We start from the raw sequence: 24,684 nt of genomic DNA, 5'->3' as shown, positions 1-24,684 counted from the left end.
TGATCCAAGAAGAAATAAAAAATTTTTAAAACAGTAAGGAAAAACAAAAGATTTATCAACTCTTATAAATAGCAGCATATTGAACCCATCCATATTCCTCATTTGGTTTATTGAACTCGAGCCAAACTTCAACTGATTGCACATTTGGTACAACTAGTAAATCTATACAAATCATTCATTACTTTTACTTCGCAATCTGTCTTATTGGCTCTTTACCCTTTTGCTTAGCATTTTTCCTCAAACCTATAGAGGAGGTCAGGTCCGGCACTGCTTGTTCATCTACCAATAGTGATGGAGGTCGGGTACGAAGTTCCTTAGCTTTATTCAGAGAAATAGTTTGCATTCTGGATGTCGTTAATACAGGGACTGACATATCGCGTTCGACCGTAGCCTTCAAGAATGCAGACGACCATCGATTTATATCGTCCTTATTATCACAAATAAAATAATGTACCTTTGGAGGAGTGAACATCACAGCAGCCTTAGCTGCACCGGGTGCCGGTGGTGCTAATTTAATAGCGGTTTTACCACCACTTAAAACCATATCTTCAACCTTGCAAACACGATGCGAAGTTATGTCAATCAATCCTTTTTCAGAAGTATCATTCAAAGAGTGATAATAGGAAAGTCTAGTACCCTTCAAAACAAAATACCTTGCCTTCCATACACCGTAACGATCACTTCGTTTACGCATCCAACCGTGGCACTCTGCAGTCTTGATTGCTTCATTGACTGGAATATCTGTGAGCCCTTCGCTGATACCAGTAGGTAATATTTTCTGTCTTCCAAAGATATCACGTTTCGATTTTCGTTTTCCAATCGGTTCCTTCCCCAAAGGCGTAGTACTACCACGTGCGTCCGAAACTGAAGAAGGTAATGATGTGGGGGTGGATATTTTCAAGTTAGGTGTCTTTTGGCTGTTTTCGAATGACGACTTGCCGCTAGTAGCAGATAACATTTTTTGTACAAGCGGCTTTTTCGTACTTGAAGGACTCTTTGCGTTGCTAAGAGAAGGCGAATTTTGCGGTGTAGAGGTTGGTAAAGGCCTTGGGGAAGCAACTGAAGTTAGAGGGCTTATTATGGTAGGTCCTCCAGATTTAGTAGACGGTGAGGGAGTTTGGGTTGGCACCGATGAAGAGGATGCTTCTAATGTATCTGTTTGTAACCTTGTCAGACCAGATGGCTTCGTCTTGCCCTTTGGTTGTATAACGTTAGAAGACTGGGTATACGTGGTTGAAGGTTGGGGAGTATACAACGTGGGATTAGTTGATGGATTTAAAGAAGAAGAGTTATTATAACCAGTAGCATGTTCAGCATTTGCTGGTGCCATGCCTTGCATCTGTGCTAAACGAGAAGAACCTTGAGTTGAATGAGAGGAGTTTGAAGGTGAAGGTCGCTTAGTGACAGGTGAAGCCGAATTTGAAGGGGCAGAAGAAGACAAGCGAGATGCGCTACGTGGTTTCACAAGAGGAGGGATTCTATTTTCTCCTCGAGTACGGCTTGTCGACAATGGAGGGATGTATTGCCCATGTTTAGCAACTGGATTATCTTCAAGATCAGGAGAAACTAACATATGAGACAAAGTAGGAAGCACACTCATTCGATTTGAACTAGCGCTGGATTCATTGTTCGAATCAAAATTAGAAGAGGATGGAACAAAAGTTGGGTCGCCAAAGTCTGCTGTGGGTTGATTAACACCTGGAGACATAATGTCAGGACTAGGGGATGCAGAATAGCTATCAGGAAAATCTGGGTAATTTTCAGAGAGAGTTTGTTGGTAGGTGTCTTTAAGCTGTTGAATTTTACGTAAAACTTCGTATCGTTTTCCATAAGAAGCGATATTTAGTTCCTTTAAAACACTAGAATCCGTATTAAGTAAAATCTCACCAGTGATTTCATTCTCCAAAAAATTAGGAGCTACAGAACCAAGACCCGCATTTTTTAGCCAGTCTATAACCTCTCCTGTAGACCAATTAGGAAGATTTTGAATCTTTTCAGAAAGACCAAGAGAGGACGTTGATCCATAATTTAAAATAGGAAGGGGGGAAGTATCACTATGGTCAACTTCAGCAGTCGATAAGTTTTGTAATGCGCTTTCAATGTCATCAATAGTTTTGCGCATAGGATCGTTATTGGGAGATGCGTTGGCTATGTCAGGCGAATTAGAGGGAGACCGATTAGTATTCTGCTTAGAATGTGAGCTAGAATGTGAAGAAATTAAATGACTGTTGAAATAATCTTTTTGCGAATTGGATGACTCTCTTCTATCTAAGGGGAGAGGAAATGGACGATCATTATGAAGGCTAGACGAAACGCTTCCTGGTTTTGTTGCTCCGTTGTGATCAGGGCGAGGCTGGTTAATATGAGATTCTAACTTGGTGATAGGTTCTTCCAAGTCTGTTAAATTTGAGTGGGAGCTAGAAGAATCAGTAAGTTCCGTAGTAGAGATAGACACATCTGCCTTGTCATTACGAGCATTATCGTGATCAGTAACCTCGTCAGTCACTAATTCGACATGTGAGGCGGGAAAAATACCTCGGTTTCCTTTTTGATCTTCTGCCTATATTCAAAATAGTTAATACACAGCTCAGAATGTACCAGATAGACATCAAATATCAACAGATGACTCGTCACTCCTAGAACAAACACTTCACTAGCGAAATCAAGACGCAGTAGGATTGACAATCTTCTGCTTAATAAGACACTTATGAAGTGCGAAATATAATAGAAGCGAAAACCATTCTACTTACCTCCCACCATCCATCACCAAATTCCTCGTCCATTTTCACGAGCAGGTACTTATTCCCTTCAATCAATGGCAGTTCGTCACTGCTTTTCCCAGGGAACGAATGCAAAGCAACCACAAACCGTTGAGACGCCATGTTTGCGGTGAAACAAGAAGGATAGAAGTCAGTAGTTGTTTGAGGAGTATTCTGAATGGCGTTTCGTTCTCAACCAGATGGCTGGTTTTGGCTTTTACAGAGACGACAACGTTGTTATTAGGCATAAGGGAGGCGACTGAAGCTATGCTTATATAAGCATTAGAGGGTGTAAGAGCAACTCAGTAAGTAAATTACCATCTAAATGTTCTACATCGTTATGTGCAATATTCTTTGTTTAGTAAACAATCATTCTGCAAAAATAATTTCAAATTTCGACTCGTATAATATTTTTTGATTAGCTGTCATTGTAAAAGGTTATCCTATACATTAGTAGCGTTTTGAGAATGCTAAAAATAAATCAAAATGGTTATACGCACAAAGAAGCGTTATATTTCACTTCTGTTTTCATTGAAGTTCTTTACCGTAAACGATTCCTCTTTTTAAAAGGAAATTTCTTAGAGGTCAGTAAAATATTGATGGTTCTTCCTTGTCGTAAAGCAGCAGAGGATGATGACGAATGATAGTTAATTCCATTCAAATTATACTTACCTTTTTTCCAACTTTTACACTTTTGCTTTGCTTTTCCAACTAGCCAACATTATTTATTAAAGCAGAGTTGAAACCGTTATCGTTAAATATTACAACATCAGCAAACGAGACTTAACGAGGAAGGACACTAGTCCCTTCCTAAATTACAGTACCTCTGTGCTATGTGGGGAAATATAGCTATGCGGGGGTTACAATGGTTTCTTCGTTTAGCAAGACAAGAAGCTTGAAATAAAAATAAAAATTACAGTGGAAGTGAATATCTGTGGAACAACCGTGAAGGAACAAAGTCATTCTATAATAACTTTCTGGATCTCAATGACTACATAGTACTGGCAAGCGTACGTAGAATTTAGAATTTTTTGAAATCGTATAATATTTGGCAAACAGTGGAATAGCAAAGTCAATCAAATCATACAGAGAAAAACTTTTGGAAGCTATTAGCTTCCACTTTAACTTACTACTTTAACTTTAAAAGGTAAAACCAAGCGGAATCTTTTTCTCATATAAGCGAAGCATTTCGCACCAATTGCTCACTAATCAGCTTAGAAAATCAAGTCATTCCTTTAATTAACAAGTATCTTCTCCTCTTTAAAATTCATACTATTCCAGGAACCAGTGCTCTATTTGATATTATTTTGTTTTTAAAACACTATCCTCCTTTAAAGGCGAGTTAGTTTTCCAAGTAAAGTCTGCAAATTAGAATTATCATCACTTCAAAATAAAATGAGATTTCCATGACTTATTTCTCGTCAATATATTAGGGAAAAGAACGAAATAGATGAACGGCAAAATTATTTGTAGCGAATGTTCACTTTACGTTGCAAGAGATTGCTAAGATGGCTTCAACTACTTTATCAGAGTTCTTGTTTGCATTCTCTTTGATAGTACCAAAGTTTTCCTCCACTTGCTTTTTCGTTTCTTCCTCTGCTTGACTGTACACACCGGAAGCCTATAAAATGTCAGAAAGGCAATTCAAGTCTGTTATCATGAACAATTTCCAACATACTTTACTCTCCAGATCTTTAAATTCTTTCTCCTTGGTAACAGCATACTCTTCAATTTCTCTCTTGGCTTCCTGGCGCGCATCCTTTAATCTTTGGATACGGTCTACGTTTCATGCATTAGCAAAGATCCTGCAAATTTAGCAATTCATACGTTGACGAGCCTTTTCGACAATACTGCGGGCTACTTTCTCAGCCTGTTTCATAACGTTAACATCCGGTCCTCCAAAGTTGAATTTTCTCATTACAAACCTCCAATAATTGTTGGATTCCAGAATTTGTTTGTGTACTCTAATAAATTAGTCCCTATTTCTTTCATTCATCTAAAATCGTCATACCATGATACGTTGGCGTTTGGTTTAGAAATTGGCAACTTGATAACTTTCACCCTTCCAAATGCCAGATGATTACACTGCGCGTCTGTCCCTTCCTTCATATAACGTATCTTAACGAAATGCGTTATTAAAATACCGAATAATTAAGAACCTGAGAAACGTTCGTTATATAGGATGACAGGCTACTGCATTTCACGCTATTCAAGTTTCTCCTATTTGACTGAAATTTGGCGAATTCTTCAAATATTATACTTACAGTAAGTAAACATTAGTATAAACATGAACATAAAAAGATGGACACATTGAGTGTTTTCTCTTCAGTAGAATAGTAAAATATCACCGCTAATGAAGTTTCTCTTTTTTTTTTTTTTTTGGCAGTTTGCTGGCTTGGGCGTTTGATTTATAGCCAAAACAAACCAAGCTAGTATTACAACTCGCCGAGAATAAAAAGATATAACAAATTCTTTCATTTTTACTTCTATCTAAATGAAAGTATTACGTTTAAACAAGAGATATATAGATTTAAATTTCGATTATTACTCACGACATGTCCCAAACAAATGACTTGATTAGTTATTATCAAGATAATTAAATTCAATAAAAGAAGGAGGAATTACTTATTTTTTAGTAGAACAATTTAACAGTTGGAGTTATGCTTGTACTTTATAACAACTTTTCTTCACAACATCGAAATCAAGTACACTCAGCATAATTATTTATCCATTTAAACGTAGGAAACCATAATTTGAGATGGAAAACAACGACGTAATAGATCCAAAAGACAATAAGACAGTATTATATTTCACAGTTTCGTATACGTAAAATCTTCCTCCAAAAGGTGAGCCATAAACTAAACGTCAAAAAAATTAAAAGTACATGGTATTTATGTGTTTACTTCCTTTGCTTCATATTTTCTGTACTGATGAACAAGAAATTCCAAGCAGGCATCCTGGTTTTCACGATTTGGTTGCGAGTTCACACAGTTGGACAGAATTGTAAGCTCTTTTGATGTTACCGGAACGCCCATTTCTGATAAGACAGCTTCTAGTTGACTCCAAGCTTGAGTAATTTGCTCATAACTACTGGGTAAATATGAATAAGTAATCAGCAAAGAGCGATACGTTACATGAGTTGGTTCCAGCTCATAATTCGAAATCAAATCAAGCGCAGTGAAAAGCCATTTTTCATCGCGCAAACGAGAAGCAACAGTAAATAAAATGTTTGCGGTACCAATGCTTGGTTGATAACGCTTTTCCTCAAAAACGCGATTCAATAAGTTGTTGATGAATCTCTCAACCTTCCCACGCTCTCTTTCAAAGTTAGGTTGCTTGAGAGCAAGACTAAGGATACAATTCGTTAACCGAGAGACACTGCCTGGAGAAACATCAAGGTGATAATTCAAAATCGGCATCAATGGGGCAACAGACTGCTGTTCGGAAAACATTTTTTGCAAAAACCATACTGTAGTGAATACTGAGGGGAGATTGGATTCATCCAGTTTCGAGTGTAGTAAATAATCAGAAGCGTCATCGATGCAATCTCTGTTGGCCAAGACAGACAAAATAATTTCAGAGTGATAAGAGGTTAATCCTTTTAAATTAACCAAAGCATGGTGAGCTTTTTTCTGAATTTGAGGATCGGGGAACACTGAGTAAATCAGGTATACAGCCACCAACTCGTCAATGGCTTCTCTTCCTTCAAGATGCTCGTGTATCATTGATCCTATTTGGCTACATTGGTCAAATGTTGCCTCATTTAACAGTCTTGCTTGTAAAATAGCCAAATAAAGACTTGAAAGAACCTTCGTGTTATTGTGCAAATACCCTATATGGCTAAGAGCCATATCGGCAATCAAAGCGGCTTTGTTATATGCATTCAAGTCAATGTAAGACTTAATCATATTGGACCAAAAGTGAGCCGTGGCTACTTCCTGATGCTCGATAGCATACTTCAAAATATCATCCAAATTCTCCAAAGTAGTTTTATCTACAGATCCACGACCACGGATTCCTTTTGAGCGATTTACAATAAAAGCAATATATCTAGTAAGCGTCCATGAATCCAAAATTCCTAATGGCTTAAGGCCGGCGAACGTGGCAACGCTTTCCTTGTACTTTTTGGCTTGTACCTGGGCATTTAATTGATCTAGCTAGTTTCTGTTAGATTTACTTTCATACATCTCAATTCCATATAATAAATCGCATACCAAGAGTGATGAATTGTTTTTTATGTGTCGCTGAGTATCAGGCGAAAAGTTCGCATGAAGGTTATTATGCAAAGGATGGGTGGTTATAAAAGTACGTCTAGTCTGAATCAGAGGATCCGCTAGACGGAACTGATTGCTCCTTAGCAGCTTTCGAAAAAACTGGCTGCAAAATCCCTGCATGGCGGATGGTAGAAGCTTCCTAAAGACGAACAGAGATTTTATACCAGTCCCTGCTTCTAGACGAATCTGATAATTTAGAGCTTCATTAACCGAATTTTAATTATATAAAGGAGGTTTTTATTCGGTAATATCACCGAGAGAAATAATAGAAATTCAAAAATGAATAAATAAGTTTAAGTATTAAACACAGCGAAAAATAGCAAATAGTAGGAAATATCTACAGTTCTTATGGTCTTAAACAAAGTTCTTTTCCTAGCTTATGGTTTGTCGCCGTAGAAATCAATAAATTTCCTCTTACAACTTACCCGTCAGTAAAGACTCAAAGGTTGCTGCCCTCCAGATTCTTTGACTCATACAGCAAAGATACTTTATTTTAATATGCTTACCATTTCTATTCAGACAAGAAACAAACATTATTTCTGATTTCCATTTCTAAAATGGCCATATAACATGATCTAAGAATATTATTATTAAGTTTTTTTGAACCTTTCCTAAAAACCAAACGCAAACCCTCTTCTAAGCCAATTATGAACAACTGTCTACGTGGTCATATTTACCAATTTCCAATGATATTAGAACACGTGCCCAAGTTATCAATAATAAACATTTTTTAAGCAGCTTCTGAGCCCAAACTGTCAAGGCTAGCTTTAACAGCCATACATTTGGACTTCAACACAGCAACACTCTTCAAGAATAAAACATCAGGAGTCATGATTCCGGTACTTTCTACTGAATAAAGAAAATGATCACGAACACGGCCCAACTGAACCTTGCCGGCAAATTCTGGATGTCTCAAACATTCACGGGAAACGGTATCTTTACGAACGTCAGCAACCCGAGCGCGTTGCTTTCCGTCAGGGCCATTTTCTAGTTCGATAACACCGGCAGGAAAGCACTTTTGGAATTTGACGGCATCATCACCTACAATGGGAGATAAAATGTGAATAGTCGGCAACAGACGATAAGAAGCAGTAGCCACAGGAGAAAACTTGGCATGGTCTTGGCCAACACCTAATACAGCATGAGCTTCCAAATCAATTTCTTGACCGGGACGTAGCTTAGCAACCACGATGTTTGGATTTACAACACGAATGGGAGAGTCAGCAAAACGTTCCTCTTGTCGTCCTTGAGGTTTCCAGACCAAATCGCTCGAAAGAACCTCTGAATTAATGTAAAGCTTCTTAGGGTCTTTCTCATCAGCAGCTGCTTCTTTGTTAAATTCGCACTTTTTGCTGAGTGAGAAAACCACCGTATCGTAATCAGTGTGAGTGGCTTCCTGGCCAGGAATAGGCCGCTGAAACCATTTAAACATGTCGGGGTCGGCCTTTATCGGTAAAAGGCCAATTCTATGAGACAATACTTCATCTTGAATAATGCTGGTGTTATTTATAATATAGGTGAATTCGAAGGCTAACGTAGGGATTTCAGCAATTAAAATTCTACGAAATGCATTTGCAATAGAAGCATCAACTCCACTGAGTTCAAAAGTCATTGCTTCTTCGTTTAATGAAGTAACGGAGACTTTCAAGTTTTCGCGAAATTTGTCCAAATTCCAGGAATTGTCCTCATCAAAGTAATAGCCAGGAAAGTCTGTACTGGTGACATCTTTCACACGGTCAGACTGGATAGAAACTTCCGTCCTCGAACGATCAATAGCCATTGTGTTTCTATTCGATGGGAGATTGGTAAAGGACAATATGAATTTTCACAACTTTTTCCTGATTGGTGTTTGGTGCGTTGTTTTTCGTAATTATTGATAGCGAACTACTTAGCCATTTAGTGAAGTACCTTATATAATAAACAAAAGTTTTGAAGAGTAAGCCAGAATGAAGGAATGAATATATGAATGAATTCAATAACTATCCAGTCGAGTGTGTTGCATAATTTAGTGGTCATTTGTTTTTGAGGAATGTAAAAGGTTGATCTGGTAAATTCTCTCGTAAAATTATTTGGCTTATATATTTATCTGCGATCCTATACGGTCTAGTCATATTTCACTTGTTTTTATTTTCAAAAACTTACTTGTATAGACTTTCCTAAGCACATTGAACTGTATGAGTGGCATGCTGCCATTCGCTTTCATGGTTGACAATCAGCGCCAAAATAATTTCGGCGCCATGCTTATTTCTTGCAGCTTTTAATCATTTCTGTTGTAATTCATTGTTCCTTTCTTTATAGATTCATTCTACAAAGGTGAAACTGTTCGTTTGTTTATGTATTACCTACTTATTATACGACACCAAACTAATACCATAGATACCAATATGCATTATCCTAAAAAGGTAATATTAGTATCGCTACTTTGAAAACAAAAGTCTTCCACTACATGAAGAAATGACTTATATTAAACAAATACCAGTAGTATTCATTTAGAAGATTCACTGCGGTACTTATTTTATACTAAAGAATAATTTAACGAAATTACTCCTGAAAGATAGAGGCATAGAAGGAACTCCATTAATTAGATATAAGTGGTATGTTGGAATGTGCATTGGAAAGTTACCGTCCAACTTTTGAAAGAGCAAATCAATTACATCTTTATAATCAGTTAGAGAAATTAAAAATCATATCTCGTGAGAAATTTCAAGCACTTTGGGGTGAAGTTGAGAGTTTGCACTTAGAAGAAATATGGAGCAAATTCAAGGATGCGATTGAACAGAGTCAAAAGCGAAGCAAACTGAATCCATCTGATGTCTCTCCTGTTCCTATTATCTCAAAGATTGATGATTCATGGTACGGTTTGGGTTTAGAAGAAATCTCAAAGGGCCGCGTTGCTGCTTTAGTGCTTGCTGGCGGTCAAGGCACCAGGCTGGGTTCAGAAGATCCAAAAGGATGCTTTGACATTGGGTTACCTGGACATGAAAGCTTATTTGCGCTACAAGCTTTGAAAATTCAAAGAGCTGAGCATCTTGCTCGAGAAGCATATCCTATGCGGAAACAGTCGACTAGAGTTTTATGGTATATTATGGTGTCCGATGCAAATAAAGACGCAACCTTCTCCTTTTTTAAGAAAAGCAACTACTTTGGAATACCAAGTGAACACGTGTTCTTCTTCGAACAGGGAAAATTGCCTTGTTTAGACATGGAAGGGCGGATCCTCCTGGAGTCCGAATGTACTCTTGCCCAGGCACCCAATGGAAATGGTGGAGTTTATGAGGCTCTACGAGAATCAGGCGCGCTACGACATATGAAAGAATCTGGAATTTCCCATATAACTGCTTACAGCGTAGACAATGTTCTTGCTTTGCCAGTAGATCCTTTTTTTATCGGTATGGTACAAGAAAAAGAGTACCAAGTGGCTATGAAAGTTGTAGAAAAGAAGTTAGTAGAAGAAAAAGTTGGCTTAGTTGTGTCTCAAAACGCACATCCATCGGTTGTTGAATATTCTGAAATTTCTGAAGAGGCTTCCCAAGCAACAGAAACAGTGGACGGAAAAACTTGTTTACGACTTCGTGCTGCAAATATTGCCTATCACTATTTTTCTTTGGGATTTTTAGAACATATGTCTCATAATACTAGAAGTCTTCCTGTTCACCTTGCTTTAAAAAAGATACCAAACTTTGACATTACCCATAACCAGTTTTACAAGCCATCTTCTCCAAATGGATACAAACTTGAAATGTTTATTTTTGACTCTTTTGAACAAATCTCCATTGAGAAATTCGGCTGTCTACAAGTTTCACGGGAAACATCATTTAGTCCTTTGAAAAACTCACTGAATGCAACCAACGATAATCAAAATACATGCTTGCAGGACATCTACGCTCTTGGCAAAAAATGGATTTTACAGAATGGCGGAATTTTAGAACAGGGCGATTGCCCTTTTGTTGCTCCATCCTTCAGCCTCCTAGGTGAGTCTCTAGAATGGATCCAAGGAAAGCACATACGTGAGCATCCTTTATATTAATATATTAATTCCCCTACTTCTTTTCAAGACCTTGTTCTATTCATTCTTTTATTGAAAACCAACCCTTTTACCGAGAAATAGTGAGTCGGGTCATTTGTCAATTTCCAACCACCTACACTTCGATACACCACTGTTTTCCGTTTTCCAAGTGGTTTTTCCATATAATTCAAAATAGATTTCTCCTATGAGACGTAGTATTCGGTTAACTAGTACATCCCGTCTTCCTTGCACGTTTCAGCCGAAACGGTTGTATTCGCTTGCATCCGAGTCCTTAAATAAGAATCCGGAAAAGCCCAAAGAGGGACGTTTGGCTCGTGTCTTCAAAGATCCTGCTGAAAAATCGTGGAAAGATCTTACAGCTCCTCAAAAAGCCTATCGTACTTCTGCAAACTTTGGAAATTTGTCAATTATCGTCTTCGGAGGCGGTGTGTTTGGCTTAATCGTCTATGCTTTGGTTACTAGTCTTTGGTCGGGAGAAGCACACTACGGTGATGAGGCATTCGATTTACTAAGAAGTAATGCAGAATGTCAATATGTTTTTGGTGAAGAAATGAAAGCTATAGGCGCAGCTAGTCACCCATTAAGACGCACTCATGGTATTTTAACGAGCAGAGTTTGGGACCATAAAGGTATTGAACACTTGGTCATACAATTTCACTTGATTGGAAATGGACATAAGGGCCATGTTTTTGGAAGACTCGCGAATACTGGAAAGGATTACACCTGGGAATACTTGTACGTTGACGTACACGATTATGGAAATATTATTCTTTTTGACAAAACAAGATCTATAAAGCGCCAGAACAAGAATCTGGGTCTTTGGGGAAGTCTCAAAAACATCAGCTGGGGAAAATAAGCGAAGCTAAAAAACGAGACAAGTCTCCTGTTTTTTTGCTTAAAGGTTTGTACTGAAGCACATTTCCTACTCAATAGATCCTCTTTTATGTTGTTACATTTTGCATTCAAGGATGCGCAAAGCAAATATGGCTTTTTGTGGAAAAATATGATGGCTTTAAATCCTTTTATTTAGCGTTTTGCCGTAGAAGTCGACAAATTAGGACTCTTGAAAAAAGTTAATGAAATAAAAGTTATGTTTATCACTGATCATGCAATATGAATGGTCATGGAAGTAGGCACTTTAGTCTTATCGGGGATTTCCTACTATTGAAGACGAAATTTTCGACGGTCCCATAAGACAATTCAATATAGGATTCATTTAAAAGCAAATGCGCATGAACTTCTTATTTTCTGAATATGTAAAGAATTTGCTTTGTAAAGATTAAACTAAGTCTTTTTCGCAGACAATTTATATCAAATTAACGCCAAATAAACAATCTTCAGTCGGTTCCATTCTGACTCTATATTCTAAGCAAAGCAAGAAAACTTCTCTAAGGAGAATGCTTTAGAAAGGGGTATCTGTTATATTGATAAAGGCACCTTGTTTCGTACCAAAAGGGCCGTGCTCAAGCAACTATACTTTGCAGCAGCCATAAAACCAGATCAATTTAAATTCGACCTCTAGATAATAATTCCTCTCCCATTCACATTTAATGTGGTATTTCCCAAATGAAATATCGTAGAGAAAACTGATGAATGCGGCCGCTTCATTGCCCCTTCAACATACACATCTCATCAGTAAACGATATATTTCATGCAACCTTTCAATGGATGCTTTGGGGCAGATTATTCTGCTAGTGGACCAACGAAGCAAGTTTTTAGCATTTCTTCTTCGTTTACATAATCATGAGCCTTCACTGTAGAATGTGTAAGTACATTAAAGTCAATCAAATGGTAATCTACTCACTATATTGGCCAGTTGCATCAATGGCAGCATGCTTGAGGATCTTTTTTGCGCCGTCCGGGTGATATGGAAGATAGGTGGTAACATTATAGACTTTTCCTCTTACAGCAATCCAGCAATCTTCTTTAGTATTATGCTTTTTCAATTCTTCCTTAGTAACTGGAAAAGGGTGATCCACTCCCTTATATCCTGTTAGCTTTCAATCATCAATGCAACGCGACAACGAAACCACTTACAGACAGATTTTCACCACTTTCTACCAATTCATCCCATTTTTCTTGAGTGCATCCAGGTTCATTCTTTGTTTTTTTCTTGCTTTTCCTCTTCTTTTGCTTTTCTAAGCCAGCACGCTCAGGTTCTTCCTTAGTAGACTCTCGCTTGGAAAATAGGGACTTAAAGAAAGAAGACATTTTTTTATAAGAACCAATGGATTTGCAAACCAAGTTATAATTTCTTATCAACCTCTATAGTTGCCAAAAATATGTAAAGGACGAAAAATTTTGCTGACCAAATGGCATATTTACATTCCATCTGTTTACGTTACCTAGAATCAAGTCGTTACTTTGTTACGTTAATAAAGCAATGTTTACAGGAGAAACAAAAATGGGCAAGTTTAAAGGAAAACTTTGAGCTTTTCTTTGAAGCTGATGTACGTTTGCTGTTGCGAGGCTCGAGAAGGTACTTGGTAGGTGACGGTCGTATCTTTTTTTTCGCAAAAAAACGAGATCTTTAGCATATGTCATAAACATCTAATGTTGCAAATAAAACAAAACTTCCGATCGTACACCGATTGTCACATTGTGATGATGGATGATCTATACTCCAATAACTTTTGGCTGGGTTTTGGTTAAACACCGTTACAATGAATAGGAATGCTCGCCTTTTTTATTTATTCAATATCTCGAGGTAAACTTTTTGGACTCAATTTACTTGCTCATTATTAGTATTCGAAGAACAGATCTGAATAATGCGTAGTGTACATTAAAGGAAAAGAAACAACTAAACAATTTATTGCAAAAAAAAAGGTACATTAAAGATGGGTAGGTGCATCCTTATATAACATAATGTTATGGTTTTCCATCGAAGAGAGAATAAAGAAATTCCATACGACGATGAACATAAAATAAAAATCATTGACTGAACGTTCATACCCAGCATTTTTGGTAACATATATAGGGACATGTTGAACAAAAATAAACCATTAAAACGACGAAAACAAAAAAAAAGTATATATAGACGAGTAGAAAAAAATATAAACAAAAATAGGTTATATCACAAGTGCTAACTGGTCGTTTGATCCGCATTGTCCGGCATATTGAATAACCCGAATCCAATGTCATCTGTCGTGCTTGTATCTTTAAGAAACTTATCAAAATCAAAATCATTCAACAAAGCTGCATCAAGGTCAGTAGATCCAGGAGCATCCAATACAGGAACATTTGGAGGGTTTTCCATATTATTTCCAGAACCTGGTATAGAAGATTTATTTTGTCCGGCTTCCTTCGTGCTAGAAATATTTCCCTGAAATTGTTGGTCATTTTGCATACTCACACCGTTATCTTGAAAATTAATGTTTTTCATCGAGGGATCAACTGAAGGAACAGCAGGGACCGACTGTAATTCTGATCGATCATCCTTTTGAACCGCATTTACAATAGGAGAATCTGTGGTAGGCGTATTAGACTGACGCCGTCTTTTCGTTTTTATTCCTGTTGGCGATTCCTATGTACATGTATATTAGTATTTTTCTTTCATGAAAGAATTTTTTATCGAATTTACTTACCCGGTACGGAGTTGGTCTACCAGAGCGACTCAATGCGCTATTAATATCTGGAGAATGCATTGCGGAATCTGCAGGACTTGCGACAAGCCCCGTATAATTTATAGACATATTTTTTTCAGAACAATATGGGGACGCTCGTTGTTCTGACGCAATAGGACGATTTATTGCTCCCATCGATGCCGCATCAGAGCTAGTCATAACGTTTTCAGAAGCCGTATTTTCAAGTTGTTTTTCATTTGTTTTTGGTATAACATTGAAGGCAGCTCCGGAATTTATATCTGGATGGGCAGGAAAGCTTCTGTTTTCTGGTGATGTAGATTGATACATGCGGTGCTCTTTCTCTTGACGAACCATAAGTAAACGTTTTTTATTCTGTTGTTCAAGCAACTTCAGTTCTTCCATATAGTTTTTTAATGCTGGATTTACATTATTAGGTGCTGAAGGAGCATTCATTCCGTAGAGCATTGGCTGTCCATAAGGAGGTGGTGGTTGGAATCCATACTGATTTGGTTGGGATACCGGTACTCTAGGACGTTGTGGAAGTACCTGGGATTTATCAGGAGCATTCTGTGGCAAAGGAGGATTTGAATAAGACGGCATAAATTGTCTTTGATGGTATGTTCCATTGTTTTGAAAATTCACTTCATGGAGCAGCGGTTGTGCAGAATTTCCAGGAACCATAAAGTTTCCTGGATTTGCTAAAGTAGAATCAAATGCAGCTGGGGGGTGAGGAATAGAATTAGGCGTCAGCGGCTGGCTTAATCTCTGACCAGGTATGGAAGCACCGACTGCAGCTGCCGCATTAGGATTAGCGTCACTTATTCCATGCGTTTGATAATTTCTAAATTCAGGAGCAGGCGTTTTTTGTTTAGATGGGAAAGAATCTTGAGGAACAGGTCCCATAACTGGCGGCGTTTTCGATTGCGGATTAGATGCTGGAGTAGGAAAAACAGGAGGAATATGGGTTGTGTTTGGATTCTCAGGTTGCTGCTTTTGTGATTGTAATTGGCGATAATGTAGCTGCTTTAGCTGTTGAAGCTGGGCAGCAGTAGGAGGGAAAGTTTCTCTACCTTGATTATTCATTACAGCCTGACGCATCAGCTGCTGACGATTTCTATCCATAAGCATTCCGTTTCCATGGGGCGTCCTGGATGAATCAAAATGGTGAACAGGATCTCCATTGTACATCTGGGGAGCCGTGGGAACCTGATACATGTTGCTCGGGGGTCCCGATTGCATTAAATTCTTTTGTAACAATTGCATATTCATGTAAGACTTCTTCCTCAAATTGTTAATATGAGACATGTAAGCCATGGCAGGCTCTGAACCATTTCCTCTGCGAGCACTGTAAATGTCCCAAAAAACGTTCCACCATTCAATCAAAAAACCACCTGCGGAGTCAATTGGCAAAACTGGAGGTGGAGGAGGATCTCTTCCTATATCTGTATGACTAGGAACTTGTTTAGTAGATTCAGAGTTTTGTGGCTCGTTCAAATTTGGGCTCTCTCGCTTAACGTTTGCCGGGGAAGAAGCTGTTTGCTTACCAGAAGTCGCCGAATTTTTACTAAAAGGTCTCACAAGCGTTTGAACTTGCGCTTCCTGTCCAAACGCTTGTGCTGCTTCCCAATAGTTTTTCTTTACGAGATAATCATAGATATACGAGTTCAGCAGGGATTGAGTTGTCCTATCGGATAAATTCGTATGTTCATGGTTATTAGAATCATTTGATTTGCCCTGCTGACTCGAGCTAGATTTTTCAGCCGGTTCTGCCATGAACTGGGGTGGTGTTGCAGAGAGTTGAAGCACCACACCAGCTGCCTCTGGAGGACACAGCAAAGTAGTTACATTGCTAAGAAAGCTAAAGATGAAATAAACAATATTCGAATAGAAATACTTTTATTATATTTATTTCCTACTGTCTAAACGCTACCCTCATATAAAAGAGGGCCTTTACGGTTTCATATACATCAAGCAACGGCCTTTTCAACAGAGATTGCTCTCTTGTAATTCATTGTCATTGTTTTTGACTTTTATTTTCACGTAATAGAATTCTGTTCTCATAAAGGTGGTATAATTCCAATGTTCTGACTTTCACAACGAATGCTAATCGTTTCGTTCACACATAAACTATATGACAAACACTAAAGTTATACACTTTTAAATGAAATGAAGTTTAACTACTCTTTTTCATATGTTTCCAACGGTGAATAGCAAAATAATCAAGGAATTCAACTTTGTACACATTCGTTCTATCACATTGGTGATCACGCACATGTTAGCTGCGATATAGAAAAGAGCTCATTCTATGTATCATTTTCCTATTTCATTTCCTCTTCTCACATGTCCTTGCACTCTGAATCTAAATTCATTTCTATTTATTTACTTACGAACTCTCTTTAGAAGGCACTAAATGCTTTTCCAAGCTCTTACATATCCGTAAAACATACTTCAAGCCACTTTTGCAGGTACGCTACAGAGTCCTAATCAGCTATACGGAATTCGAAGAGAGTATGATAATTTTAATACAATATTAGTATGATAAAACAATAAATATGGTTATTTCAGACTGTAGGCAAGTTTTTTAAGATTTCTAAGCCAATTTTACAAAAAAAACTTTCTATATTCTGAAACAGTCAATCTCTCAGATGGTTTTTGACCGAACAGTGTTACTGTCAATGTTTGTTGAAGGTGTGCATACAACTAACAGATTTTGAATAGAATACCACCTTTGCTTGTAAAATAAATTTTAAAAGAATTTTGTAAAAACATACTTAAATGAATGCCAATACTCTAGAAAATATGCTCTGGGTTTTCGTACTAGCTGTTTACGGTTATATCCTTTTAGCTATTACTGTATAGAAGGGCTTATTACCGTGAAACAAAATCGACTGGAATCTATTCAAAAAATCTACTTTGCAATATATTAAATTGATAATTTATCTGTCTTTAAAATACTTTTAGCATCTTTGGCTGTTTTCTAGTTTTATACGTTCGTGTCATTTCTAAATAGTAATGGATAAACGAAAAGAACCCGAAGTTCCTCAGAATGGACATGTCGTACGTATCAAAAGTGAAAATGAATGTTTTCTGACAAAAAATACAGGTGAAACGACCTCGTGTGGAAGATGTAATTTTAGCCTCAGATGAAGATGTTGTATCTAGGACCTCTGACTTAATGGCCCCTAATTTACAAATGATAGGACACACTTCAGAAGTCTTAGTTTCCAGATTTGATCTCTCTGGTTCGAAATTTGCGTCTGGAGGGATGGATCGTCAGATACGTATGTTTGATGCCTTTCGTTTACCTAAACTGCTGTTGGCTAACATATTATTTTCAAAATTTAGTCTTATGGAATGTATTTGGAGAGGTCAGTAATTTTGGTATCTTGTCTGGTTCAAAAGGTGCCATTACTGATTTACAATGGAGCAGAGATGGTGAAGTTTTATACAATGCTTGCTCTGATGCCAATTTATATTCCTGGAATACTAATTCTGGAAAAAAAATAAGAAAATACAAAGGCCATGCTGGCGTGGTTAATGCTCTAGATGTATTACGGGTCGGTTCTGAACTGCTAACTTCAGTAAGCGATGATTCTACAATGAAGGTAAGTTTGCTTTCCTTTTCGGTCAACATGTATACTAATAACCATAATTTAAGATTTGGGATTCCCGCTCTAAGGGCTGTATACAAAGCATAGAAGAAAAATATCCCCTTACAGCTGTTGCCATTTCTCAGCAGGGTACTACTGTATACACAGGAGGAATAGAAGGTGTCATTAAAGCTTGGGATTTAAGGACAAACGAAGTCATCTATACTTTGAAAGAACATAATGATATCATAACGAGTTTGTCTTTGTCTAAAGATGGTTCCACTTTATTATCCAATTCCATGGACAATACAGGTAAATCTTTCCCCAAGTCAATAGCCAGCTTAAAATACTAACCATCTCTTAGTACAAACCTTTGACGTTAAACCATTTGCTCCTTCCAAAAGGCATTTGAATGTTTTTAATGGGGCCGTACATGGATTAGAGCATAACCTTTTAGGAGCGGCATGGAGTGGTGATTCCCGTTTAGTTGCTGCAGGTAGCTCTAATCGAAATACCTATGTCTGGTCATCCTCTTCCGGTGAACTAAAATACCAATTACCTGGTCATGAAGGTTGTGTTAATCACGTTGATTTTCATCCAACTCAAAACATCATCCTTTCATGTTCTTCTGACAAAACAATGTTTCTTGGAGAACTTAGTTAGAACTAATAAAATTGTCTTTGATGCATCTCAATCTGCCTATAGTTTGGACCTCATCCTTACCATACTCACTAGTCTAACACTGCATCTTACGCTGCAGCAGAGAGGACTTGAGGTTTAGCAGCCAGCATGAGTAATAGTTTATGGTAATAATTTTTTATATTCTCAAAATTTTAACAAAAGCATTTAGGCTGAATAATCTCGAAGATTGGATGGATGAAGAGCAAGTAAAGTTGCTCTTCAATAATACGCCGATCTCCGTTACTTACTACCAAGACAGTGAATCTCGTGCTTTACTTAGAACATGTAAAGTTGAGTTTCCTTCAGCGGAAGCAGCTGCTAATGCATTAATCACTTTATCCGGACAAAAGACCATTTCTGGTAGCCCTATTCTATTAGACGTATTGGCAGATTGGGAAAAACCGAATTATTATATGCTTTTTATTACAAACATTGATCCTGATGTTACTGAAAATGAAATAAAACAGCTATTTCAGTCGTACGGTTGCGTCTCTGCGCGAGTCTTACGCTGCATGGATTCATCATCAACGAGTTTAGCATTCGTATGGCTTGGTTCTTTAGAAGAAGCTGAAAGGGCACATGTTGAAATGCAAGGAGCGTTGTGTATCAAGCGTCCTATTCTTGTACACTCTATTCGATCTGATCAAAATACCTATCTTAATTCCCCTGGTTTTTATGGCTCCCCACAACCTGTAAACCAGTTTACGGACCAGAATAATACTGCCATTTTTATTTCAGGTCTTTCTCCTCAAATAAAATCCGAAACCCTTCGATCTTATTTTGAACATCTTGGAGAAGTGCTACATACTCAAGTATTTAGTGGTTTTGCTAAAATCATATTTGTGCAGAGACATAGCGCCGAACGTGCAATCAATGAAATGAATAACTTTCCAATCCTCGGTCAAAGAATTCAAATTTCCTGGTCTCGGCCTCCCTCTATGAGTCTTCTTCCTGCCGCGCAAAGTACATATTGGCCTGCATTGCATGCTCCCATTTATCCTTCTTGGGGTACTATCCCTACTCATAACTTTTCTCCCTTTACTTCTGTAAATCGATACGCAGCAAAAAGTTTAAATCAACTCACCCATCCACCTTTACTTCCACCAGGCCTTAAAAATGGAACGGATTATCCTTATCTTCCAATCCCACCTACTTTATTGAATGACAAATATCTTGCAGAGAAGGAAGCTGTGGACAGTCGACTTGAAGCCGACTCCTCTCCGTTAATTCCAGTGCATTTTTCTTAAAAATACAGAGTAATATACGATGTGTGAAACGATATGAGCAGCGCCTAATAAATTAGTATTTATGCACTGTGACATTGAACCACAAATGGTGGATGACTAAAAGTTTTCTTTTCAAGTTTACGAATAAGCGGTAGCCTCATCTTTCTAATGTTTTCTTTGTTTTGTAAACAATCTATCTTTCTTCATTATGTTCTTTGGGAATATGATCTTCGGGTTCTTTGCACATTGAAGAATTGCATTGGGTAATTCTGAAAATGTTGAGATGATGGCCTAGATCGAGTTTTTATTCACTTGCTAACTACTCGGCTTTAGTCTAATTAAGCCGACTCACCTATATGAAAATTAGTTGTGAATTAAATTATATCACGGTTTTTTTTTATTGCTAATATTTGTTGTTATTAGACTTTCATTACTGATAAAAATCATGCAGCCTTTGCTTGCGAAGTATTCGATTTATTGATACAGATTCTAAGACTATATCATTAGCAGCTAGACCTTTTGTTATAGCGCTCGGCATATATGCATGTATATAAAAGGAAATCTAAAAAATATCCGTCCTAATCACTAAAAACATGAAATAACAAAGTACGTGTAGCACTATTTCTGAAACAGGCAAGATTGCATAAATAGACGGTACCCGCTCATAAAAACCGTTATCATTATTTTCAAAAATTCTTTGAAAATATTAAACTCATTTTAATCATTCAATCACCAAAGAAAGCAAGTATATTCTCTTTCTTCACCAAAGACTGATTGAAACGTCGATTATTAACCATCGCCGGAAAAAGGGCCAAACAATTTTTAGTTTATGAATCAAACCTACCACAGCCTTAACAAACTCTAGATAGTAAAGGTGACATAGATGTTATAAAAGTATAAGGTTTTTTCACACTAGAGGATGTGAGACGTATTAGAAGACGTTAAAGCACTTTGTCAAGGCTCCTTTGGGATAAACTCATCAACTGTCTTGACTTCATTAAGAATTTACCTTAATTAACAGAGCTATTATTTGCGAATTCCATACCACTGAGTCTGAAATTCACATCTATACTGAATAAATCACCAGAAGCCAAATAGGACAGTTAAGGAAATAAATTTTCAATAAGTATTTTTAAATTATTATCCATATAATATGATTGTAATAAAAAAAAATAGCACCTTATACGACAGTATTGCGATCCTGTACTAGGTTCTTTTATCGGTAGCTTACTACCATCGTACATTCAGCCTTGTTTCTTTGAAAAGTACCGCTTCAAGTTTATGGAGATACATATCATTTGCATACGGTTGTCTGTGATAGCCTGTGGGGATGTGAATACCATTAGAATGACGTTGATTCGCTTTAGGTTGGCCCTTTGAAGCCAGCGAAATCCTTTAGCCATAAATTTATGTGGTTATCAATGTCAAACTCCTCTAAAGTCATGGCATCATCTATCATATGTACCTCATAATCCGTCTTTCCACTTATCCAATTTCGAAGATTTTCTAAGACGGCTATAACTCCAGAAATACCTTTCCAATTTTTATCTTCGACTGACCTAAGGGATCTCCAGGCACAATCAACGTCAGATACTACAGCCGACTGTGAAAAAATAAAGAGTCCCTTCTCTTTACAAGTAAAATAAGCCCAAACTAAAGTGAAGGCCGTTATTATAATACCTTTAATGATGGGCTTCAATAATGGGATACCGCGCTGATGGATAATCCCGGCATTTTTAATCCAGGAAGATGCGGAACTCAAGCAAATAACACATGCTGAAACTTCTGACTGGGTTGACGCTATGGTAGGACGGTATATAAGCATAAGATTTTCTAGGTATTCCAATTCTAAATATGTCCTCATACTTCCATGAGAAGCATCAGCATACTGCTTTAACTCGCATTTCCATTCATCTAATTTCGTATGTAGCTGTTGTTGAATACCCTTTTTAGGAGTAACATTTGCTTGATATAGTTCATTAAGGATATCAGAGGTAAGTCGTCGTAAATGAATAACATGCACGCTTAATTCGAGATTCCAGCCATTTGCATTTAATTCAGCGAAAGACGTATTCTCCTCAACATCGGAAATCGAAGAAAACATCTGTACATCTATGCTTGAGTCACTGAGACCAACAGGTCTTCCTGTAGTGGAAGCTAATAATCTATCTAAAGCGTAAAAGGACCAAAAACATCGCCTCATTAATTCCGTAAGACTACTTGGAATATCAGAATTCCTATATGTAACTTCGCGATGAAGACCAAGAGCAATAGCAATCGTCCCAACCTTCCTAATGATGCCATAAGATTCCAATCCCGGAATAGACTCAAGCAATGAATATATTCCCATGTAAAGCAGCTCACGCATATATTCAAAACTATAAGGGCTTTGTGATTTTGAAAAGAATTGAATTGCCTTCCAAAAATATTCGAAGGAATCCTTACCTAAAAGTGAAGATCCAATCGCTAAACACATATTTGCTTCGTATAATTGGTATGCAGAGTTTGCAGATCCATTCTCATAAACTTTATTAAATAAATCAGCTAATGTTTTCAGGTTTATGATTGGGAATGATACGAAGTGGTGAATCACTGCTATTAATATAAGATGTATTGAATCACGGTCAGGGAACAAGTATAAAGTTTCGCTGAAGGATATATCTGTCAAAATAGGGTTAAACAGCCTTTCTTTGTTAAAAAAAGAAGATGTTACCGTGAAGCCGCTCCTTTTCGCTTCACGCGAGAGGCAATCAGCAATCACACTTCCTGAACTCGGTCCAATGTAGTGATTTTGAGGCAAACAGTTTTCAGGAAAGCTTTGATTCTGTAAATCAATAGAAAGCGGCAAAGGAAAGTCTAAAATCAATGCATGCAAGTAGCTCGTGAGGTCTTTTTCACGTAAGTAAGATGATATCAGTTCAGATTCGTCGCACTCAGAGTTAGAAGGTGACGAAGGCAGGGTAGGAATAGTAACAGAGGCACCTGTTGGTAAAGCAGAAGCATTAATTCCCGCTTCTGATAAAATATTTTCTAACCATTGGACTCTGCAGGCTAAATTATAGGAATCTTGTTCGGTCATTAAAAATCCATCAGGCATGATGCACTCACTACCAGCTTTTAGACAGCTACTGCATCTTGGTCGCTTAGCATCACATTTCGTTCTTCTTACATGACACCGCGTGCATGCTCGAAGTGCTCTTCTGCTTACTGGTCTTTGACGTTGAGTGGGCTTCAATTGAAAAGCAAAATCAGACTTTGGGCTGAAGCTTACGCGACTTGACGCGTTATTTTCAAATTCTTCAGTGCTTTGGGATGTTGAAGGCAATTGTCCTTGGTTGCTATGAGTTTCTTGCATGGGCTATGCAGGCGTTCAACAAACACAAACACAACTCCAAAAAGGGTTTGTAAGCTTATAAAAAAATGATTAGAAAGCGAACTATTTTTTCAAACGTCAAAGTTCGATTAAGAACATTCGACGTTATTTGTGATTAGTTATAGTAATATGAAATGTGAGTGCTGAAAAGAGAATCAGGTTATAAATCACAGAAATTATTCTTTACTTACAGTTGTTAAACAAAATGAAATAAATTCATTGCGTTCCAAATGAGATATCCAAGAAAATACGCCTGTTGTGTTTCACATAAAATGAATGACAATCCTTTCACCTGTCCCCTTTCATTTATGTGTTTATTGAATTGTATAAACGGATAGAAAATATTCAGCTTTGTTTAATACATCTGAGAGCATGTGTTCATTTCAGACTAAAGAGAAGGACATGGAATGATTGCAAAAGGAGGTTGTCAACTTCAATTTCGCATAAAAAGGTTGAAGTTATGAATTTTCTTGACTCCAATTTCAATGTTTAGTACGCGAAATTTCTTCGCGTACAGTTGTAATCAATGCGACAGCACATAGCAAGACGATGGTACCTTAGCATTGATCTGTTAGAGAAAGTAAAATGTTATCGAGTATTACCAATTTTTGAATAATATAACGAGTATATATTGTATTATGATGTTACCTGAATTAAGACAAAATAAACAGTGAAATCCCAATTTATCAATATAATTAACCATTACTTATTCCATTTTCAATTCTATTGATACTTTCTTACGATATAACCAGGTGCTTAAGTAATGGGATCTCTTGTTTCAAGAACGCGTTATTTAATAACATATAACGAAAGTGCTACCACCATCGGCTAAGCCGAATGTATGAGGCAGAGCAGTATTTTTTTTGCAGAGGAATGAGGAGTACCTAATTTACAATTTACGGAGATTATATGGAATGAAATCTCAAGTTCTATATAACTGCGTTACTCAAATCATCTTATGAAAAAGAGTAAATTTCACTTCAATAACACATGCGAGTATTATTAGATTTTAAGATTTTATAAAATGAAATATTAGAAAATTAGGGCTTTATGGGACAAAATTTCACATAAAAAAATCATTTCGGATTATCCGGTGAACGGATTAGGGGGACCAAACCCAACGTAAAGTTATTTCGGGCACACTATTTTGTTCCTAGTTTCGTTAGTGGA

The 24,684-nt window shown here is 37.3% G+C and overlaps 11 protein-coding genes across 11 annotated transcripts; 4 read left to right on the top strand and 7 right to left on the bottom strand.

The window, feature by feature from the left end:
- Positions 1 to 184: 184 nt before the first annotated feature.
- Positions 185 to 2,882, bottom strand: SPOG_00919 (boi family protein; the record flags this gene model as incomplete). Its single annotated transcript, XM_013169190.1, has 2 exons — positions 185 to 2,560; positions 2,751 to 2,882. 2 exons carry the CDS (start codon positions 2,880 to 2,882, stop codon positions 185 to 187), a joined length of 2,508 nt encoding a protein of 835 aa, XP_013024644.1.
- Positions 2,883 to 3,796: 914 nt separating this feature from the next.
- Positions 3,797 to 4,803, bottom strand: SPOG_00918 (V-type ATPase subunit G). The gene is made up of 5 exons (XM_013169189.1): positions 4,771 to 4,803; positions 4,685 to 4,723; positions 4,587 to 4,629; positions 4,438 to 4,538; positions 3,797 to 4,380 (listed from the first exon to the last, which is right to left on the bottom strand). Exons 1-5 carry the CDS (start codon positions 4,771 to 4,773, stop codon positions 4,240 to 4,242), a joined length of 327 nt encoding a protein of 108 aa, XP_013024643.1. The 5' UTR covers positions 4,774 to 4,803; the 3' UTR covers positions 3,797 to 4,239.
- Positions 4,804 to 5,315: 512 nt separating this feature from the next.
- SPOG_00917 (uncharacterized protein) lies at positions 5,316 to 7,158 on the bottom strand. Its single transcript, XM_013169188.1, has 2 exons — positions 6,974 to 7,158; positions 5,316 to 6,916 (listed from the first exon to the last, which is right to left on the bottom strand). The coding sequence occupies exons 1-2, from the start codon at positions 7,151 to 7,153 to the stop codon at positions 5,651 to 5,653; spliced, it is 1,446 nt and encodes a 481-aa protein (XP_013024642.1). The 5' UTR covers positions 7,154 to 7,158; the 3' UTR covers positions 5,316 to 5,650.
- Positions 7,159 to 7,572: 414 nt separating this feature from the next.
- SPOG_00916 (DNA-directed RNA polymerase I and III subunit Rpc40) lies at positions 7,573 to 8,862 on the bottom strand. Its single transcript, XM_013169187.1, has one exon. The coding sequence runs from the start codon at positions 8,811 to 8,813 to the stop codon at positions 7,764 to 7,766; it is 1,050 nt and encodes a 349-aa protein (XP_013024641.1). The 5' UTR covers positions 8,814 to 8,862; the 3' UTR covers positions 7,573 to 7,763.
- A 619-nt stretch (positions 8,863 to 9,481) lies between these two features.
- Positions 9,482 to 11,150, top strand: SPOG_00915 (UDP-N-acetylglucosamine diphosphorylase Uap1/Qri1). The gene has a single exon (XM_013169186.1). The coding sequence runs from the start codon at positions 9,630 to 9,632 to the stop codon at positions 11,058 to 11,060; it is 1,431 nt and encodes a 476-aa protein (XP_013024640.1). The 5' UTR covers positions 9,482 to 9,629; the 3' UTR covers positions 11,061 to 11,150.
- SPOG_00914 (TIM23 translocase complex subunit Tim21) lies at positions 11,077 to 12,202 on the top strand. Its single transcript, XM_013169185.1, has one exon. The coding sequence runs from the start codon at positions 11,245 to 11,247 to the stop codon at positions 11,914 to 11,916; it is 672 nt and encodes a 223-aa protein (XP_013024639.1). The 5' UTR covers positions 11,077 to 11,244; the 3' UTR covers positions 11,917 to 12,202.
- SPOG_00913 (NADPH-hemoprotein reductase) lies at positions 11,781 to 13,729 on the bottom strand. Its single transcript, XM_013169184.1, has 3 exons — positions 13,098 to 13,729; positions 12,865 to 13,042; positions 11,781 to 12,814 (listed from the first exon to the last, which is right to left on the bottom strand). Exons 1-3 carry the CDS (start codon positions 13,269 to 13,271, stop codon positions 12,744 to 12,746), a joined length of 423 nt encoding a protein of 140 aa, XP_013024638.1. The 5' UTR covers positions 13,272 to 13,729; the 3' UTR covers positions 11,781 to 12,743.
- SPOG_00912 (transcription factor) lies at positions 13,698 to 16,447 on the bottom strand. Its single transcript, XM_013169183.1, has 2 exons — positions 14,645 to 16,447; positions 13,698 to 14,583 (listed from the first exon to the last, which is right to left on the bottom strand). The coding sequence occupies exons 1-2, from the start codon at positions 16,415 to 16,417 to the stop codon at positions 14,143 to 14,145; spliced, it is 2,214 nt and encodes a 737-aa protein (XP_013024637.1). The 5' UTR covers positions 16,418 to 16,447; the 3' UTR covers positions 13,698 to 14,142.
- Positions 16,448 to 17,444: 997 nt separating this feature from the next.
- Positions 17,445 to 18,928, top strand: SPOG_00911 (splicing factor Spf38). The gene is made up of 5 exons (XM_013169182.1): positions 17,445 to 17,701; positions 17,748 to 17,925; positions 17,990 to 18,249; positions 18,303 to 18,546; positions 18,599 to 18,928. Exons 1-5 carry the CDS (start codon positions 17,657 to 17,659, stop codon positions 18,895 to 18,897), a joined length of 1,026 nt encoding a protein of 341 aa, XP_013024636.1. The 5' UTR covers positions 17,445 to 17,656; the 3' UTR covers positions 18,898 to 18,928.
- Positions 18,929 to 19,023: 95 nt separating this feature from the next.
- SPOG_00910 (U1 snRNP-associated protein Usp109) lies at positions 19,024 to 20,162 on the top strand (the record flags this gene model as incomplete). The annotated part of the gene is made up of 2 exons (XM_013169181.1): positions 19,024 to 19,040; positions 19,085 to 20,162. 2 exons carry the CDS (start codon positions 19,024 to 19,026, stop codon positions 20,160 to 20,162), a joined length of 1,095 nt encoding a protein of 364 aa, XP_013024635.1.
- Positions 20,163 to 20,514: 352 nt separating this feature from the next.
- On the bottom strand, positions 20,515 to 24,099 carry SPOG_00909 (fungal specific transcription factor domain-containing protein). Its single transcript, XM_013169180.1, has one exon. It carries the CDS (start codon positions 23,494 to 23,496, stop codon positions 21,505 to 21,507), a length of 1,992 nt encoding a protein of 663 aa, XP_013024634.1. The 5' UTR covers positions 23,497 to 24,099; the 3' UTR covers positions 20,515 to 21,504.
- Between the last annotated feature and the right edge of the window lie 585 nt (positions 24,100 to 24,684).

The sequence above is a fragment of the Schizosaccharomyces cryophilus genome, assembly GCF_000004155.1.
Source record: "Schizosaccharomyces cryophilus OY26 unplaced genomic scaffold supercont4.6, whole genome shotgun sequence".
NCBI lineage: Eukaryota > Fungi > Ascomycota > Schizosaccharomycetes > Schizosaccharomycetales > Schizosaccharomycetaceae > Schizosaccharomyces > Schizosaccharomyces cryophilus.
The sequence above is the reverse complement of the archived record's forward strand: the minus strand, read 5'-3'. Positions and strand labels throughout refer to the sequence as shown.

What these genes read in the sequence shown, in the direction of transcription:
- SPOG_00918 (XM_013169189.1), bottom strand. An exon ending in TGTCGAAAAGGCTCGTCAAC is followed by an intron (nt 4,539 to 4,586) that starts GTATGAATTGCT and finishes CATGAAACGTAG; the next exon opens with ACCGTATCCAAAGATTAAAG. An exon ending in TTAAAGATCTGGAGAGTAAA is followed by an intron (nt 4,381 to 4,437) that starts GTATGTTGGAAA and finishes GACATTTTATAG; the next exon opens with GCTTCCGGTGTGTACAGTCA.
- SPOG_00917 (XM_013169188.1), bottom strand. Translation starts at nt 7,153, where the DNA reads ATGCAGGGATTTTGCAGCCAGTTTTTTCGAAAGCTGCTAAGGAGCAAT. An exon ending in AAAACAATTCATCACTCTTG is followed by an intron (nt 6,917 to 6,973) that starts GTATGCGATTTA and finishes AACAGAAACTAG; the next exon opens with CTAGATCAATTAAATGCCCA.
- SPOG_00916 (XM_013169187.1), bottom strand. Translation starts at nt 8,813, where the DNA reads ATGGCTATTGATCGTTCGAGGACGGAAGTTTCTATCCAGTCTGACCGT.
- SPOG_00915 (XM_013169186.1), top strand. Translation starts at nt 9,630, where the DNA reads ATGTTGGAATGTGCATTGGAAAGTTACCGTCCAACTTTTGAAAGAGCA.
- SPOG_00914 (XM_013169185.1), top strand. Translation starts at nt 11,245, where the DNA reads ATGAGACGTAGTATTCGGTTAACTAGTACATCCCGTCTTCCTTGCACG.
- SPOG_00913 (XM_013169184.1), bottom strand. Translation starts at nt 13,271, where the DNA reads ATGTCTTCTTTCTTTAAGTCCCTATTTTCCAAGCGAGAGTCTACTAAG. An exon ending in AAAGTGGTGAAAATCTGTCT is followed by an intron (nt 13,043 to 13,097) that starts GTAAGTGGTTTC and finishes ACAGGATATAAG; the next exon opens with GGAGTGGATCACCCTTTTCC. An exon ending in TGATGCAACTGGCCAATATA is followed by an intron (nt 12,815 to 12,864) that starts GTGAGTAGATTA and finishes CACATTCTACAG; the next exon opens with TGAAGGCTCATGATTATGTA.
- SPOG_00912 (XM_013169183.1), bottom strand. Translation starts at nt 16,417, where the DNA reads ATGGCAGAACCGGCTGAAAAATCTAGCTCGAGTCAGCAGGGCAAATCA. An exon ending in GTAGACCAACTCCGTACCGG is followed by an intron (nt 14,584 to 14,644) that starts GTAAGTAAATTC and finishes ACATGTACATAG; the next exon opens with GAATCGCCAACAGGAATAAA.
- SPOG_00911 (XM_013169182.1), top strand. Translation starts at nt 17,657, where the DNA reads ATGGATAAACGAAAAGAACCCGAAGTTCCTCAGAATGGACATGTC. An exon ending in TTCCTCAGAATGGACATGTC is followed by an intron (nt 17,702 to 17,747) that starts GTACGTATCAAA and finishes CAAAAAATACAG; the next exon opens with GTGAAACGACCTCGTGTGGA. An exon ending in CAATTCCATGGACAATACAG is followed by an intron (nt 18,547 to 18,598) that starts GTAAATCTTTCC and finishes ACCATCTCTTAG; the next exon opens with TACAAACCTTTGACGTTAAA.
- SPOG_00909 (XM_013169180.1), bottom strand. Translation starts at nt 23,496, where the DNA reads ATGCAAGAAACTCATAGCAACCAAGGACAATTGCCTTCAACATCCCAA.